General features: G+C 38.2%; 1 protein-coding gene across 1 annotated transcript in view; it reads left to right on the top strand.

Moving 5' to 3' along the window:
- The window catches only part of camkmt (calmodulin-lysine N-methyltransferase), a 111,163-nt gene that overhangs the window by 68,391 nt on the left and 24,019 nt on the right, over positions 1 to 18,753 (top strand). Inside the window, exons 4-6 of the mRNA XM_077237278.1 lie at positions 7,563 to 7,623; positions 11,273 to 11,327; positions 14,213 to 14,276. Of these exons, the coding sequence (XP_077093393.1) occupies positions 7,563 to 7,623; positions 11,273 to 11,327; positions 14,213 to 14,276 (180 nt within the window). The remainder of the gene's footprint in view (positions 1 to 7,562; positions 7,624 to 11,272; positions 11,328 to 14,212; positions 14,277 to 18,753) is intronic.

Below are 18,753 nucleotides of genomic sequence, written 5' to 3'. Positions count from 1 at the left end.
TGTGTTTTAGATGTGGGCGGTATGTCCAGATGCATCATGGTATGAGTAAAATTATATGACAGCAACAGGTATTTTGCCTCAGAATTCAGTTGAAACTGTTTTTGGAAACTTGATGGACGGAAATCCAAAGGTTATTCATTACAGGATAACTAAGTCTGGCTTAATAGCTTCACAAAGCCTGGCGGCAATAAAAATTTAAAATGTGGCAGTATACTGTATGATTGTAGCCATAACCATTTTAAAGCAACTTATATGTCAGAACAGTGACCCAAAGACCCGACAGCAGAACTATTGACTCATTGGGACTCTGGTTCAATTCTTACCTGGGTCATGTCCCGTAGATGGTTTCATTAAATGCTTAGAATAGTTTTAAAAGTTAGTCAGCTATATAACACAACAGTTAAGTTTTTAAAGTAAAAAATCCCATTTATTTCCTCCATAGGGGAATTGATTTTTTATAACTTATTACCTTTAAAGACAGGCCTACTTTGAACTATGACATTGTTAACCAATGGTATGTTTTTGTCGAAGCCATCTGCCAATATTATCTCAACTTATTATTTGAATAATTGTTTAACAGCTGAATTATGTCAAACCTGCCGGTACTGAGAATCAAACCCTTAACCTTCAGGTTACCAGTCTGACATTCTAACCATTAGGCCACGACTACCCAGGTGAAAATGACATTCCCCATGATTCTGCAAAAAAAATCTACACCAGTCAGAGAAACGAAACAGCCAAATCATGCCAAAAGAACTCTTTAGTGCCCATCCACTCCCATGAAGCACTGTGAATGAGTCATTCCCCCTATGCTCTTAGACTACTGATTTTTGTGTGTGTGTGTATATATATATATATATATATATATATATATATACACACACATCTTTCAGTTAATAGTGTTATTTATCTGTGATTTTTTTATTTGATTGTCATTTGTAATATAGTTCCTTCTCTCAATAAAGTACAGAGTCTTGCCTTTTTGTCCTATTTCCGAATACTTTACATCAATGTTTGCAATGTTGTGGTTCACCTCATATCTAGTTGGTTTGGTTCATGGCATATCACTCTCTAATAAATACTTTTTTTAATCCCTATGGGAAAAATACTTCCAGAGCCAAAGCCACAGAAAAAGTGGGTGGATACTGTTGCACTCCATAGCGGATATGAGCTAGCATGGCGGATCAAAAATAAATTGCTTTATAATCAACAAAATGACCATCTGCAACACACTTAAGAGTGTATGCCATAGTATTTGGAGTAAACATTTGAAATCAGTGGGCATATTATTGAAACATTCCAACTCAGAATATTCTGTTTAGTAACCATAATGATTAGGATCTCATTTTGCAAATTAAACTTCTCAGACTTAAGACAGGATGTTTCTGTAATATAGGTCCAGGTCTTACACCAGATCTGGTTGGTTCTCCAACCGTTGTTGAACTATTGCAGGAACTGCTCTGTGTTTTTGCATCTCAGAGAGGATAGTATGAGAGTGAGTGAGTGTGTGTAATCCTGAGTTGAAGTAAAGTAGCGGTGTGAGGGAACAGATTGCAGTTGATCATGCTGAAATGCTCTCTTATCCGTTATTGGATCTGAAATGGAGGAGGCTTAGGAATTATCAGAGGCCGACGGTAATGTGGAGATCATCTGGAGAAAGCTCAGAGCCGGCCCGCATCCTGAAAGGGAGGAGAGAACACACAATTATGAGAGAACTGTCTTTTTTTCCATTTCGCTTTGCTGTATTTTGGATTTTTAATGTTGTGATGTATGATTGATTCATTATAGGTTTTTAGCTAGAGCTTTGTGGCATGTCAATCTTTGACCTCAGTATCTAACATTCCATAAAGTGTTGTGGTAAGCTGATTGTTTGTCCTGTTCATTGTTCCTGTTTAAGCCCATGACGTTGAGGGTCTCACGTACATGCAAGCAAACAAGTGTCTCTAGAGCACAGCAACTATAGTGTGTGTGTAAGTAAGTACCGACGGCATCTGTGCGTCTCATCCCGGCTCATATGATTAGTGTCTGGCATTTTCACCAGGATTAGCCAGGCGCTGTACTTTTGCAAAGTTCACAAGGTTAATAGTTCACCTACACTGAGGCTGCTTGCTGGAGGACCACAGTTGGGTGACATTTCTGCGCCACTAACGGCAATAAACAAAATTGCAAACGTATTGACTCTTTTCAAAGAAAATTTAAAACACTTTTTTTATAAATTGTTTTGCTGTTCAGATACAGTAGCATAATGAGCTGCTGTGTATGTAAGGCTTAAGGATTTTTACTTAACTACACTTTTACATTGTGGGTTTTACATCAAAATTTGAGGGAAGTAGAGTAAAAGAAAGAACAAGTTTGAGGAGCAGAGACTGATTCATTTGGTAATTGATGGTGTTACTCACACTTATGTGTTGCGACATGCGTCATGACATCTTTTATTTTCAGTCTCTCTGAAAAGCCTGCACCAAACTGTCTTGTTTAAAGACAAATCTGCAGTAAAATGAAGCGAACAAATGAACAATGTCTGTCTTACTGACGCGAACTGAAACTTCTTTGAAGGAAGGCAATGTAAAGACTGCGTTTTTCCACTATTTGGTACTTCAAAATGTCTTGTAATCCTCAGAAACATTTCTATCGTTTAATGCTGGAGTAAAATTGTGTTTGCGTCTCTCTAGTGTTTTACTACTACAAAATGTGCAAATTGGTGGGCGGGGCTAAAAAGGCAATTATGTAGAAGCGGACATTGATTTTCTTCTGCAGATGCAGTCTTTCATCACAATATTACGTCATAATTTAACAAAATACAAACAAGTCGTTTTGCCTGCTTGGTTTAAAAAAACTGTTTTGGATTAATGAAGAAGTTTTGAGTACTGAAGCCTATAGAATATTTTTACAATGACCTCTTGTCATAAGATAAAATGTCATAAGATGAAGAAATTTATTTTCTCAATTCATGACCCTCTTAATAAAAACTGTTTTTTAAACTGTTTGTATGTTTACGTGTTTGCAACAAAATTTTAACTACAAAAATATCTCTTATGTGACTGCATGAAATTTTAGAAAATCAGTGAACTGACAACACAACTTCAACTTCAAGCAAAAACATACACACTGAACACGCTTACAGAATGCAGGATTGTTATAAATGCATTTAATTTCTGAATATTTATTGTGCTGGACTGTATTATGGTGTCTTTGACCTTAATGTTTAAGGATTATTCCCAAAATATATTATGGAATTGTGGTATTATCCTATCATGTTGCATAAAAAAAATCACTTAGAAATATAGGGCCCTATTTCAACAATCTGAAACGTAAGTATCAAACGCAAAACGCAAGTAACTTTGTGGGTGGATCTCGACGCAAATCCGGTTGGTCTGAAGTAGCTACATTACTCATAGGTGTTGTTTGGGCGTAATATGCAATAAACCAATCAGAGCGTCATCTCACATTCCCTTTAAAAGCAGGCGCGCTTGATCCATGGCGGATTGCTGTTATGATGGCGGATTTGCCAGGCGCACACCAGGAGCGGTTCACAGTCGAGAAGACCTACGTTCTCGTCAGGGCCGTAAAAGACAGAAGTGACATTGTATGGGGTTGGGAGAAATCCACCCAAATTAGCTACATTTAAACAGGAGTATAATAATTTGGGTAAATGTGTAAGCTAGATTTATGCCTATTTTTTCACATCTTCATGGACACCACATGGACACAAATTTTCTTTGTAATTATGTAGTTAGCAAAAATGAGAATCTGTGTAAATGAGAGAAGCAAAATGTATGCGCGTTGTGCAAACGCTACATTATGGCCAAGCATGCACCCTTAAAATAGCATCTGAATAACGCGCTACTTACTTAAGACTAGGTTTTTCCTGGTCTGTGGCGTAATTGTTTTCTGAAGCTGCAAAATAGCACCAGGGAACGTTTGTGCCGGAACACGCCGCCTCTTTTCACTGAACCGCCACTGGAAGCGCAAGTTCATTCCCTAATTTACCGACGTGCGTCTGTGGAGGGAAAAGCCCGCTGTGCATCAGGTTCAAAATAGGAATGATACATGCGTCGGTGTAAAAAGTCAATTGCGCTGGGTGCAAGATAGGGCACATAGTGTTTTATGCTCATGGTTTTTTGTATAGCGCCTTTTACTATGTTTCAAAGCTGTTTTACTGAAAGTTTATAGATATTATTATTATTTATTTTTTTGCTGCATATTTGCCAGATATTACCTGCAAATGTTCTGCACATCAATTGTATTTGCCAAGGTAGTCTATTTTTGCTAAAAGGATTAGTTTGTCTTCATGGTGTACTTCTGCTGAGAGAAGAATATGCCTATTGCCATAATTATATCTCAGCATATCCTTATTGAAAAGATCTCTAAAAGCGGAAAAACTCTTGCCCTTATTAAGCAGCTCTGGTGTTATCTCACCATTTGTACAATTGCTAAATCAATCCATTTTAAATGTCATTTTTAAGAACGTCTAACTTATGAAAATGCCATTAATACATTTGTGTACACAGTCTATTTGAGAAATCTCAGGCGCTTTCTTCAGAAATGTTATTTTATGTATGCAACACTACAGGAGTTAATTATTAAAGACACTGCATTACACTTTCCTGAAGAATATTTCTAGGTTTGACACTGCAGAATTAATAATGATAAGATTTAGCCCATCAAACTCACGGTTATTGGCTTTTTAAATTCTCAGTCACAGAGGAGGCTGGGTCTTCAGAGATTACACACAGCTGAATTAATCGGCCCAGGTGGGCAACCTGGATGCCTAGAAGTAGTTGTTATGACCTCTAAGTGTCATAAGTTTTTTTTCTTCTTTTTTTTCTGTCTAGCTACAATCCTTATGTGATAAATCTTACACTAGCCTCTCAAAATGTCAGATGGTTCATCAGCAAGTGGAATAGCAAGCAGGTGCTGCCTTCTTTTAATGGCAGAGGCATATGTTGACGTTTTATCAATAGACATTATTAAATCTTGCTTGGGTGAGTTAATCTCAAGCTGATGGTGCAGAGAGGTTGAGAGAGACGGGCTTTAACAGGCCTTCCTGAAAGGCAGGTCATAAGCTGCTTATTATATCGACTCTGTCTTACAAATGCACACACACATTTTTTTTCTCGCCATCTCTCTCTCTCTAACCTTCTGCACTTCTACCGTTCTTGCATGCACTGAACAAAATCATTAGCAGGGTCATTCTGCAAAAGGACTGCTTATATACCTATGTGAAAATAATTGTATGGATAGCTGTTGAATAGTGGATGCCGACTTTCACTGTGCTGTAATATAGATATTTTTATAAATATAAAATACGTTTTTGATATAAATTCAGGATTTATTTTCTTCATTTAGTCAAAGTGATGACTCGAGGTCGAACTTCTCCTTGCTGTTACATCCATAAGTAGCACATTTTGGAAATCAATATATCATTTGGTTTTATTCTCTCTTTCTGTTTTTTCTCTAGACCATGTATTATTAAAAAGTTATGCAACCAGGTTGTGCTTCAACTTTATTACTGTCAAATTTTTCCCATTTCTGAGTAATAATCTATTGCATAAATCAAAAAATCTTTCATTATGACAAGTTTCCTGACATGACTCCTTTTAAGACAATTTGAAGTCTCTTTTTATCTTATGTTTTTTTTATTTTATTTTTTTACTTTTGTCAGTAAGGGTTTCTCTTGAAATGTCAACCCTATTACCTTCAACCTTGTGATAATTAAAAAGAGTATTTGTGTAAATATGTTAATATCAATATAAAATTATACTTTTAAGAAGTACCTTCCAGCATAAGGTAATGTAATGTCTTTGAGGGCATATCTACTGTATATTGTGACATATATCAAAATCTCTTAATTAAAGGGATGACATTTTTCATCTTTTATTGTTAACATTTCCCAAACCTTTATTTATTTATTGGTATGGTACCAACAAAATATCTTCAAAATAAGAAAGTCATACAGGTTTGGAAGAATACGAGGGTGAGTAGATGATGACAGAATTTTTGGGCGAACTATTCCTGTGAACTATAAGTTGGCACAGTTAAGTTTTTTTAATATCTGAACACATGTTTGTCTGACAGATTGTTTAAAATGTTACAGAAATGTGCAACCTAAAAAGGCAGTGTTTCATAGAATGATCCAGTGTTTGCGCACCAAAAACACTGTTTTATTTCTTCTTTCTTTTAAAACACTTCACAAATTTATACATGAAGATACGTTGCAAACGAAAGTAAAGTTACACACAAATCTAAACACATAAGGGCTCCCATCAAAGGCAGACAGCTCAGGGGCCTAAGTTTATTGAAATGACTATTTTTCCTCAGCTGCACGTGTGTATGTGTGTGTCTGAGAGACAATAGCAGCTTTATGGCTCTTGCTGGAGCTAGCAGGAGGAGCAGAGGCTGACAGTGGGTGATAAGACCACCAGCCTGCTTCTTGTGATAATCGTTCGCTGGACCCCCACTCACTTTGTGCACAGCTTACAAGCCTAAGTAGCCAGAATCGTGTGTGTGTGTGTGTGTGTGTGTTGGAAGCAAACTGTAGCGAGCAGGGGGCATTCATGAACACAGAGAAAGCACCAGTGCAAAAGAGAATGAGACACTGTCTTTATGTTGCATCATGTGAAGGTAACCAAGTAGGCTTGTCCTTGTGTGAGCATGCAGTATGTAATACATCAAATGTTTCCTTGCTTGTTATGATGAATAATGTCATATGTTCATGTGGTCTCTTCATGATCCTCCTATCTGTGATTTAATCAATCCTTCTCAACTGCAATGCAAGGAAATGTGAGATGAAATGTGTTGGTTACACTACAGAAACCAAATGCATGATTGTCTAGTTGAATATTCACTTCTTAAAATTGTAATAACAGTTGATATAAACATTGGTATTTCTTGTGGTTTTAAAATTTAACAGTATATTCAGTAAGATCAATAAGATATTTATTTGAAGGAAATGAATACTTTTTTACAGCAAAGAGTAATTAAACTTTTTATTCATAGAAAAGAACCCTGAAAAAAGACACAATTTCCACTAAGCATATTAAGCAGCATGACTGTTTTCAACTTAAGAAATGTTATAGAGCATATTAGAACAATTTCTGAAGGATTGTGTGACACTGAAGACTGGAGTAATGACTGCTGAAAATTCAACTTTTCCATCATTACCTACATTTTAAGATATATTAAAATAGGGAACTGTTCTTTTAAATTATATTAAAAAAAAATCACAATAATACCGTTTTTACTCACTTTCTATGCAAATGTATTGCCTGTCTCTAAATGCCAGGTAAAAAATGAGTTGTTTTTGGTGGTTTAAAGATCTCAGTCAAATGACCCACTCATATCTGAATGGCTTGATTATGGCCAGATTATGCTGTAATGTGCTCTAAATTGAATGTAAAAACTTGTCTTGTTAGATTGACAGGGCGATCTTTTTGCGCAGGGACAAGGAGTACACAAGTATGGGTATGCAAGAATAGGTCCCATTACTTTCAACAGACTTGCCATTACGGCATACCAGTGAGCACCAATATGCTTCTAACCTCTTTCTCTTTCTGTTTCAGGTGTCTGGCCTTCTGAAGAGGTGATGGCCTACTACTGCCTGAAGAAACGTCACATGTTTACGTGAGGACCACCCCCCCCCCCCACACACACACACTCTCTCTCTCTCTCTCTCTCTCTCTCTCTCTAAATTTCAATTTAAGTGTGCTTTATTGGCATGACAAAAACTGTACATTTGCATTGCCAAGCAATGGCAGCTAGGCTGCGTTCAGGATGTGTGTGCAATGTAAAGTACAATAATATGCTCTCTCTCTCTCTCTCTCTCTCTCTCGCACTCTCACTCACTCTCTCTCTCTCACACACACACACACTTTGGCCATATGACAGAAAGGCAAGGGGCACTTTTTGATTTGCACTCAAGGCAGTACACAAGCCTTTGATTTCCTGTTTTTACATTCAAGAGGCAGAGGAGGGAAGAGAGGCTTATCGATCACACAGCGGCAAGCTGAAGGTCAACTGAGCATATACAGGGTTTTACGCCCTTGGGCCGATGCTTCTGCAGGAGTGTGTGTGTGTGTGTGTACGGAGGATGTTAAGACCTGTGTTCTGTTGTGATTTGGTCCGTGTATCGCTTTTGCGCATATTCAGACCTCTAAATTAAAAGCTGAAGTTAATTTGCATGAGTGTGTGTAGTGTGTTTGTGCACGTGTGTGTCGACGTGCGCTCTTGTTCCTGTATGTCATCAAGGACTGTCACCCTCTCGCTATCTTCCAGACCTGTTATCAGGCACTCACCAAAAAGAGAAAAAGAGGAGGATAAAGCAGAACAAAAAAAAAAGTCAATTTACAGAGAGCACCCATCTCTTCTCTTCATCCCTTTTTTTTTTTCGCCTTTCTTTCCACTAGTCCAATGTACAGCCAAATAGCTACCTGTCACTGGGGCTTTGTCCCCGTCGCGGCTCATACTAGCAGTTTTGTGCGCATTAATTTTTAATTGCACTCCCTCATACAACAATCGCTCTCTCTTCATCCTCCACTCTGTCTCTCTTTCAATGGAAGGTGTCGGATCACGGGCTGAGAGCAGACAAACACATGGAGACTGTTGTCACGGAGCGCAGAAATGACTGGCAAAGTGATGAAGTCAAGCTGCCGGTGTGTGTCTGTGTGTGTGTGTGTGTGTGTGTGTGTGTGTGTGTGTATGCGGCTGCGGACTGCTTTAGATCTACAAGGACTCTCTGTATATTTTGCGTATGACAAACACAAATGAACTCTATGCAAATTATAGTCTTTTACACAATTATATATTGTGTAAATTCTCCGTCCCTGTGGGAATTATATGAATTCCCTTTCATATGAATTATTCCATTCGGCTGCTGTAGGTCTCTGTAAACTAGGTGTCTGTATGTGTTAACTGTTGTGGTGTGACTCAAAAATTGTGCCACTGAATAAAAAAAATAAAAAAGGAAATTGTGACTTTAAAAAACAACTTTAGTTTGTTCTGAGAAAAGCAATTCTGAATGCAAATAATAAAATATGTATGCATAGATAGCCAATTAGGCTATCTAGGCTATAAGTATTATTATAAGCCAATTGGGCTTATAAACTTTTTAAAGAGTGGGGAAAATGCTTCCAATATCTATACAGTTGTTGACGTGTGGTTTGAATTACATTTTTCCAGTCAAATTCTGCTGTAGAAGCAACGCAATTTAGCCAGATGCTAACATGTGTGTCCCAATTTGTGGCATTTTGTAGTATAAGTAGTGAGCAGAGCCGTAGCTGGTAACTTGAAATCACGTTCCTTGTCCCCCTCGGTTGAAATCGCGGGGTCCCCGTAAGGCCGAAGGGCCCTAGAATCGTCACCACCTTTCGTCCCTCTAGCAACAGCCCTGAGTGTGAGTAGTGTGTTTACTGAAAATTCCAAAAAGAAAAAGTGCACTTCACATACCCGAATGATGCACTTAATTAACCGAAAAAACGAAGTGTGGAATGTTGGATACTTCATGCACTCAACTGTCCACCAGAAGGGGAGGGGCATCAGATTTCGATGTTAAATGACAGAATAACTTTGAATAACTAAGAAACAGCTATGATCCGCACTCAGAATCTGAAATAATCCGGAAAAAAATCCATTTAGTCAATTTATTTCACAGTTTTCACGGGAATAATACAACAGATGTTTCGGCTCACAGGCCTTTTTCAGTATGTTGAATAATCTAAATCCCTCCACCCACTATTTAAACAATTAATTATATTGACGTCATCAAAATTGGCCAATGTTAAAAATCACTCACTCAATTAAATGTGTTCAACAGCACTTATCCACATACAATATAATCCTGTTAAAGGCATCCGGCAATAATTTTCATGAAACCCAAGACATAATTTTACATTAAACACAATAACAGAGTATCCCACAGTAAAAAAAAAACTTCTTTCCCTTTAACCATTTAGACGAATTAAAAATCCTTATATATCAATCCAGGTAACCACATCAACAGTGAAAGACCTAATGATTGAAGTCATTAGATACATCGTCATTAATCAACACCGATCTTCACAGTTAGAATATTTAATTTAATTTAATTTATGACATTTGTAAAATCATGTATTAATCCAAATATCTCTACATCACATTATAGGAAAACATAAAAATCGAATTCCTCATTTATGCCGTTAAGAGCCAGTGATTTCAGTTTATAAATCCAAAATGCTTCTCGTTTAAATAATTATTTATTTATATCACCTCCTATACGTGATCCTAAGACTTCCACTATCCCTATACAATCCAATTGTTAAATATTATGTTGCAACTTACTGACAGAATAATTTCATAAAATTCATACACTACATGATTGAGTGCATAGTGCATAGTGTGTAGTGCGTCATTTGGGACACAGCTATGGTTGCAAGTACGTTTACTTGCAACAAGGTTAAGTATTTATGCTGAATTCAGTGTGTTTTGAGTTAAAAAACAGTATGTGACAAAATAATTTTGTCCGCATTCACAGTACTCATAAAGGAGTAAGCAAAAACTACCCGGATGACCTACTATTCCTGGTGAGATTCTGAAGTGTGCGTATGATGTATACTTTACTATCCCATGAGGCCGTGGGAGAGGGTTTATGAATTGCAGTGAAGTGACGCAACTGTGGCCGGTAGGTCACATGATAAAATTACATTCATACCTTTTACATCACATACTTTTTAAGCAGTTTGTTTAGGATTATCGTGTCCAAATAACATGTCAATACCTCTACTTTTATTTTTAAATATCACGATTAATATAAATACTGGTATATTGCGACACCCCTAATTCAGTACCATTATACATATAAAAATACAACAGTATTACCATCTGATAGATCACTGTACTGTACAGAATCGAAGCAGAAAACTGATCCCGTACGTTTAATTAACTTCCAGTTGCTACTGTATTGCAAATCCACATTTCCAGCAGGAAAAAGGACAATTGCGCTTTCTTTTGTCAACACATATACACCCGCTCACATGCAGAGAGAAGAAGGGAGAGGAAGGTTAAGATCAATGAGCCCAGTGGAATTGCATTCCAATCAATGGCATCCCCCTACACGGGCAAGTTAATTAGCGTTATTGTCAAGACACAACAGCCATCTCCCTCTCTGCATCTCTCTTTATCTCTCTCATCCTCCTGTTTTCCTCTCATTTAAACTGAAAAACTTCACTCTCATACTCATGTACTTCAAATTTTACGCTAAACAGCGCATCAAGTCCCCTTCTGTCTCTCTGTCTCACAGGGGCTCCTCGGTGTGTGAGCTGGGTGGAGGGATGACATGTCTTGCCGGGCTCATGGTAAGTCAAAAGTGAACGCAAAAATGACACAGTACTCTCACACAGACAGACAGACACAGGCAAATGGGCAATTTGCATCAGCATGGGTAATCTAACATGGCATATTGTAAGCAACATGAAATTGGCCGTTGCACATTGACATTTCTACCTCAGTGACCATAAACACACGTGGCCCAATGGGCTAACTTCATCAAAAGCGTTCAAACCATAGACTGTAAAAAAATAAGTTCAAACACACGGGCTTGCATATGCAAGCACTTTCTTTCTTGGTCACAGACACACACACACACACACACACACACACACACACACACACACACACACACACACACACACACACATACACATACACACACACACACACACACACACACACACACACACACACACACACACACACACACACACACACACACACACACACACACACACACACACACACACATACACATGCACACACACACATTCACACACAGGCTCTAGCTATGTGTAGTGTATAGTAGTTTGTAGTAACCTCTCCAGATGGACAGGCTTAACATGTTATCGATTTCACCTTCACAAGACCAGCCTTCCCGTATCTCTCCACTCAATACCCCCGTGTTGTGACATTACGGACCACCAGTGGATCGCCTTCCGCGCTCAATCTCTCATCTCTTTTTTTTTTACTCGCATTCTACCTTTTCTCAGGTCTGACTTAGTGCCTGTGTTTATCTAAGTCCTTGGCAAGGAAAAATGGCTCCTCTTCTTTGTCCTGTGCCCTGGAGTGCTGTGGTTTTGGCAGTACCGCCCGTGTTTTTCTTGGGTGACTGGTTGGTTTCCTGCAGGTCTTGATGCCCATATGGCTAGCTGGTGGTGTGGGCCCCGTGACCTGACTCTTGCCCATAGGGCAAAGAACACAGCATCACTCTGGAGAGATATTTCTCCTGCATTGTCTCAGTTTGTCAGTCCCTTTGTGTTAATGTTAACATGTGCAGCTCATATAAAGACATTTAAACAGTCTGCTATTGATTTTGAGAATTGTGCATCTTCAAAACGACTTTTTGTCCAGGAAGCTGTTCTGTGTGACAACACATGGTATATTCGTCACATTATGCCATCAAAACAAATATATTCAATATGTTTAATGTTTCTTATGGTCACCGAAGCTGAAATTATTTGATAAAAATAGAAGAAATTGTTAATATGTTTTAAAATGTCATTTATTCCTTTGATGGCATCATCACTACAGTCTTTAGTGTCATATGATCTTTGAGAAATCATTCTAATATGCTGATTTGGGGCTAAAGAAACATTTCTTATTATTATCAATTTTGAAAACAGTTGTGCAGCTTACTATTTTTATGTAAACCATGATTTTTTTTTTCAGGGTGTTCAAAAGAACATAATTTATTTTAGTCTTTTGTAACATTATAATTGTCTTTACTGCCGCTTTTGATCAATTAATGCATCCTTATTCACTATAGTTTATTTTAAAGTCCCCCTGTGGTGAAAATCAAGGTTTTAATATTGTTTATATGTCTATGTTGTGTTTTTAATATGCTGTAAGACAAACCATGTGCAAATTCATTAGTCAACACCATTACTGAATATTTTCTCCTTAAAACTTCAGTGAGCCAAAGAAAGTCTCAAAAAATGTGGTTTGAAATCGCTGGTGTTTCTGACGTAACAAACTACCTTGTAAAAAAATCAGGTCAACGTGTGATCGTCAATGAGTGGATCTCTGATCTGGTGTGAGTGAGTGGAGGCGGGGGTAATTGGAACCACATATCCTAAATGAGGCAAGGGTGTAGAGTTACATTCAAGCTATTTTATGGCATGAAGAAAATTTTTTCCAAGGAAAAAACACTTAAATATGTAATTTTGGTGATCAAAGATGAGTTTTAAGGGATAAAATGATTGACTACAGAGGGACTTTAAAATACTTTTGGACGGAAGTGTACAATATGCTAATATTCCTAAACCCATCTCTAAAGTATTTGCGAAATAATCTGCAAATGATAACAACGATAATGATTTGAAAAATATATATAATATAAAAAAATAATGCAAAATTCAGTTTATTGGCTGGTAAAAATATCTATTTTTAAAAATTACATTTTTAAAATTCACTCAGCATTGGCAGGTGTGACAAAGTTATTTTTGCTTCCTGTGTTTAAGGAAAGAAATCCAAAATCATATAATTCAAAAGCACAAATATAAATCCTTGCAAGCACACACACACACACACACACACACACACACACACACACACACACACACACACACACACACACACACACACACACACACACACTCACACTCCCTTCTTCTGCCCACTGCACCTCTCCAAACAACTGTTACAGGGCACCTCTGATAAAGATGACTACTTGAATGAAAAGACTGTATAAAAAGAGGACGGAAAGAGCTGACAGTGGAGCAGCACAAAGGCAGAAGCTTCGCAGTACAAAGTTATATGAAGGGCATCAGGCAGGCCTCGCGAGCCGAGTAAGGAGTGACAGCAGAGCGCGATGGCCCCGCATGATAAACGCCACACTGCAAATGAAAGGCTCGGCGCTCACCATCATCCCCTGTCACAATGCAATTACCCAACAGAGTGATAGCAAGATAGAGGGCTCCCAGCCACCGGGAATGATAAAAGTATTGACTGATTTGATTGAATGATTAAAATAATGCAGACATAAAATGAAAAAACGGCAGAGACAGACAGAGATGGATGAGAGGGAGCAGGGGAGAAAGAGAGACGGGTGGTCGTTTTTGTGTAGGGCTTTAAAAATCAGCACTCTTCAGATATGACTGCTTGCGAACAGCGTGCTGAGGATGTCTTGCTTTTGTTTTATATATTTATTTGTTTATTTTTCATCTTTTTCTTTTCTCTTTTCCGCCAGATTGCGGTTTGTGCTGATGTGAAGGAAGTTCTGCTATCTGATGGCAACGAGAAGGCAATTCAAAGTATCCTTTTATTTCAGACCGGTATGTGGCTCTGTTCCAAAAACCTAGTGAGCTGCCTGCTCCCTACATAGGCAGCTGCTTTCTAAGGCAGTGCCTGAACTGAAATGGAACCTCATAAGTGACTGATTTGGAACAGTGTAATTAGGCAGGATTTAAGTGCACAAGAAACAATTACAGGCAACATGAGAAGAAAAACACTTTTTTAATGAGAATAAATATATACTGAATGCACAAATATTGTTTTCAAAAAGTTAAAGAAAAATACAATATCGGTCAACGGTCTGGGCTCAGTAATTTTTTTTTGGTAACAATTTAGTTTAGGGTCCAATTCTCATGATTAAAGTCGCTTATTAGCATACATATTATTAGGATATTGGCTGTTTATTAGTACTTATAAAACATATATTAATGCCGCATTCTGCATGACCATATTATATGATCATGCAGAATGAGGCATTAATAGGTCCTTCTCAAAAAATTAGCATATTGTGATAAAGTTCATTATTTTCCATAATGTAATGATAAAAATTAAACTTTAATATATTTTAGATTCATTGCACACCAACTGAAATATTTCAGGTCTTTTATTGTTTTAATACTGATGATTTTGGCATACAGCTCATGAAAACCCAAAATTCCCATCTCAAAAAATTAGCATATCATGAAAAGGGTCTCTAAACGAGCTATTAACCTAATCATCTGAATCAACTAATTAACTCTAAACACCTGCAAAAGATTCCTGAGGCTTTTAAAAACTCCCAGCCTGTTTCATTACTCAAAACCGCAGTCATGGGTAAGACTGTCGACCTGACTGCTGTCCAGAAGGCCATCATTGACACCCTCAAGCAAGAGGGTAAGACACAGAAAGAAATTTCTGAACAAATAGGCTGTTCCCAGAGTTCTGTATCAAGGCACCTCAGTGGGAAGTCTGTGGGAAGGAAAAAGTGTGGCAAAAAACGCTGCACAACGAGAAGAGGTGACCGGACCCTGAGGAAGATTGTGGAGAAGGACCGATTCCGGACCTTGGGGGACCTGCGGAAGCAGTGGACTGAGTCTGGAGTAGAAACATCCAGAGCCACCGTGCACAGGCGTGTGCAGGAAATGGGCTACAGGTGCTGCATTCCCCAGGTCAAGCCACTTTTGAACCAGAAACAGCGGCAGAAGCGCCTGACCTGGGCTACAGAGAAGCAGCACTGGACTGTTGCTCAGTGGTCCAAAGTACTTTTTTCAGATGAAAGTAAATTTTGCATGTCATTCGGAAATCAAGGTGCCAGAGTCTGGAGGAAGACTGGGGAGAAGGAAATGCCAAAATGCCTGAAGTCCAGTGTCAAGTACCCACAGTCAGTGAAGGTCTGGGGTGCCATGTCAGCTGCTGGTGTTGGTCCACTGTGTTTTATCAAGGGCAGGGTCAATGCAGCTAGCTATCAGGAGATTTTGGAGCACTTCATGCTTCCATCTGCTGAAAAGCTTTATGGAGATGAAGATTTCATTTTTCAGCACGACCTGGCACCTGCTCAAAGTGCCAAAACCACTGGTAAATGGTTTACTGACCATGGTTTTACTGTGCTCAATTGGCCTGCCAACTCTCCTCACCTGAACCCCATAGAGAATCTGTGGGATATTGTGAAGAGAAAGTTGAGAGACGCAAGACCCAACACTCTGGATGAGCTTAAGGCCGCAATCGAAGCATCCTGGGCCTCCATAACACCTCAGCAGTGCCACAGGCTGATTGCCTCCATGCCACGCCGCATTGAAGCACTCATTTCTGCAAAAGGATTCCCGACCAAGTATTGAGTGCATAACTGAACATAATTATTTGAAGGTTGACTTTTTTTGTATTAAAAACACTTCTTTTATTGGTCGGATGAAATATGCTAATTTTTTGAGATAGGAATTTGGGGTTTTCATGAGCTGTATGCCAAAATCATCAGTATTAAAACAATAAAAGACCTGAAATATTTCAGTTGGTGTGCAATGAATCTAAAATATATGAAAGTTTAATTTTTATCATTACATTATGGAAAATAATGAACTTTATCACAATATGCTAATTTTTTGAGAAGGACCTGTGTATGCTTTATAAGTGGTCCATACTGTATATATTCTACATCCCTTAATCCTACACTATACCTAAACTTAACTACTACCTACTAACTATTAATAAGCAGTAATGAACAGTTTATTAAGTCAAAAGTTATAGTTAATAGTTAGTTAATAATGAGAATTGGATCCTAAACTAAAGTGTTTTTAAAGAAATAAATTCATAATTGTATTCAGCAAGGATGCATTAAATTGATCTCAAATATATGCTGCTCTTTTGAACTTTCTATTAATTAAAGAATCCTGACAAAAATGTATCACAAATTCCACAAAAATATAAATACAAAAATAGTGCAGCACAACTGTTTTGAATATTGATAATCATAATAAAAGTTTCTTGAGCAGCAAATCAGCATAGAATTTCTGAAGGATCATGTGACACTGGAGTGAGGACATGTAACATCTTAAACCAGCCTAAGATGGTTTGCTGGTCAGTCTGGTCTGTTCACTGTTTTTTAAAGGGTTTTTGGGCACTTTTTAATTAGTCAGGCTGTGAAACCAACTTAAAACTAGCTAAGATCAGCAAACCAAACCATGTTATGCTGGTTTAAATAGGTTTGATTTTCAGCAGTATTATCATTTAGCATTAGCATTTCTCCTTTTCGTCCACCATCTTAATTCAATTATTTTCATTGAGCTTCTATGATACTTACAATTTGTCCAAAATGAGGTAGCTTAGTAGGCAGCATAATTAAGCTACCTAACTTTTGAAAAAACCTTCACATTGTAAATCGTCACCTTATTAAAATGCTCCATACAGAGGCAACTCACTAGGTTTTGGACCAGAGCTTGTGTGTTTGTGTTTCCGAAACATTCCAAACATCACTTTGATTTTACAGGAGTGCTGAAAGCGAAGTGTGTAGTGTGTATATTCTGAGTGTAGGCTGTCTTTGTGAGCTTAGCCCAGAAAAGACGTCTGTTTAACCTGTATTTACCTAAGATATTCCTCTCACTTCCACCTCTCACATACACAAGCACACACACACACACACACACACACACACACACACACACACACACACACACACACACACACACACACACACACACACACACACACACACACACACACACACACACTTTCAGTCAGCCATTCTTAACGTGCACTCTGTCAAAGAATACCCACACACACACACACACACACACACACACACCCCTCGACATATCTGAATGTGAGGCAAATCATTCAGCTGACACCCGAAACCTGCATTTAGCATGTTTATTACATATTCATGTCATTGAAGGCTACCGCTGTGTGTGTTGACTCACCTGCTTCTTGTCTCTCGCCCTCTCCCCCCTTCTTCCATTCCTCTATTGACTTTCCCTTTTGCCAGGAGCACAGATGAAGCTTAAACAGGTGTCAGGGCACAGCTCGAACCTTCTTTCTTCATTCCCTTTCTTTGTTTTTTCTTATTCCCGCTCTCCATCTCGTCTTTCCACCGCAGTCACTCAGATTAGCCACGTCGCTTGGCTCACAAAGGCAGGAAAAAACGGAGACGACAGACGTGACAGCAAAACGCTGGAAAATTACCGTGCCCACGTTCGTTAGTACAACAGCCAGTGCTGCCACTACAATGAGCTTTTATTGAATATCAAGACTCAAAGAACAATGGCCGTGGCATGAAATGAACACAATTCCTCATTGAGAAGAGATTTGTTTAAAAGAAAATGGAGGGAAAGGGAGCAGAGCAAGACATAGCCTACTCAAAACATTCAGAGTCTGCCTCTAAACTGCTTCCTGTAATAGAGTGTGAACAGACTGGCACAGTGGCACTAGGCTGATAGAGCATTCTTTTGCAGTGCTTTGTTTCAGAGATGTGTCTGCCATAATAGAACGCTAAGAGATGATCTGATGATCGGACTAGGCCAAGAAAGGACAAGCTGTCTTGTGAGAATTGTATGTATAGTAGTGTTTTCTTTCTTGTATTAGAGGAAAGAAAAAGAAGGTATGACAGAATTATTAAAACCATTTAGTAGTGAAATCATTTCAAATTAGCATGGATCATAGATCATATGACTCAAAATTCTCAACCGGAGAACTGAACCTGGCTAGTGTTAAAGACCCCTTGTTATTTGGTATATGTGTAAATAAACAATTGGATTTTACTCCAAATACTCCTTTTTTTTTTGCTTACTCTACTAAATATGACTCAATTAGACATGTTGCTACAAGAATATATGGACTCTTTCTCTCTCTCTATCTTTCTCTCTCGCTCTGCATACTTAATCAAGAAATCAGCACAATGAGCCCAATTGGGAGTGAATAAAGTGTACCACGGAGTGCTGATGTGTTCTCAAAAGACTGGCTGAGCTCAGATTAAAGTTGTGCATGTGTAATCAAGAGACCCTACTGTTAACTGCTAAATTTCACTTCTCA

This window comes from Siphateles boraxobius, unplaced genomic scaffold (assembly GCF_051911475.1).
Source record: "Siphateles boraxobius isolate OS27281-9 unplaced genomic scaffold, OSU_SipBor_1 20, whole genome shotgun sequence".
Classification (NCBI taxonomy): domain Eukaryota; kingdom Metazoa; phylum Chordata; class Actinopteri; order Cypriniformes; family Leuciscidae; genus Siphateles; species Siphateles boraxobius.
Note: the sequence above shows the minus strand (reverse complement) of the source record. Positions and strands in the feature narration are given on the sequence as shown.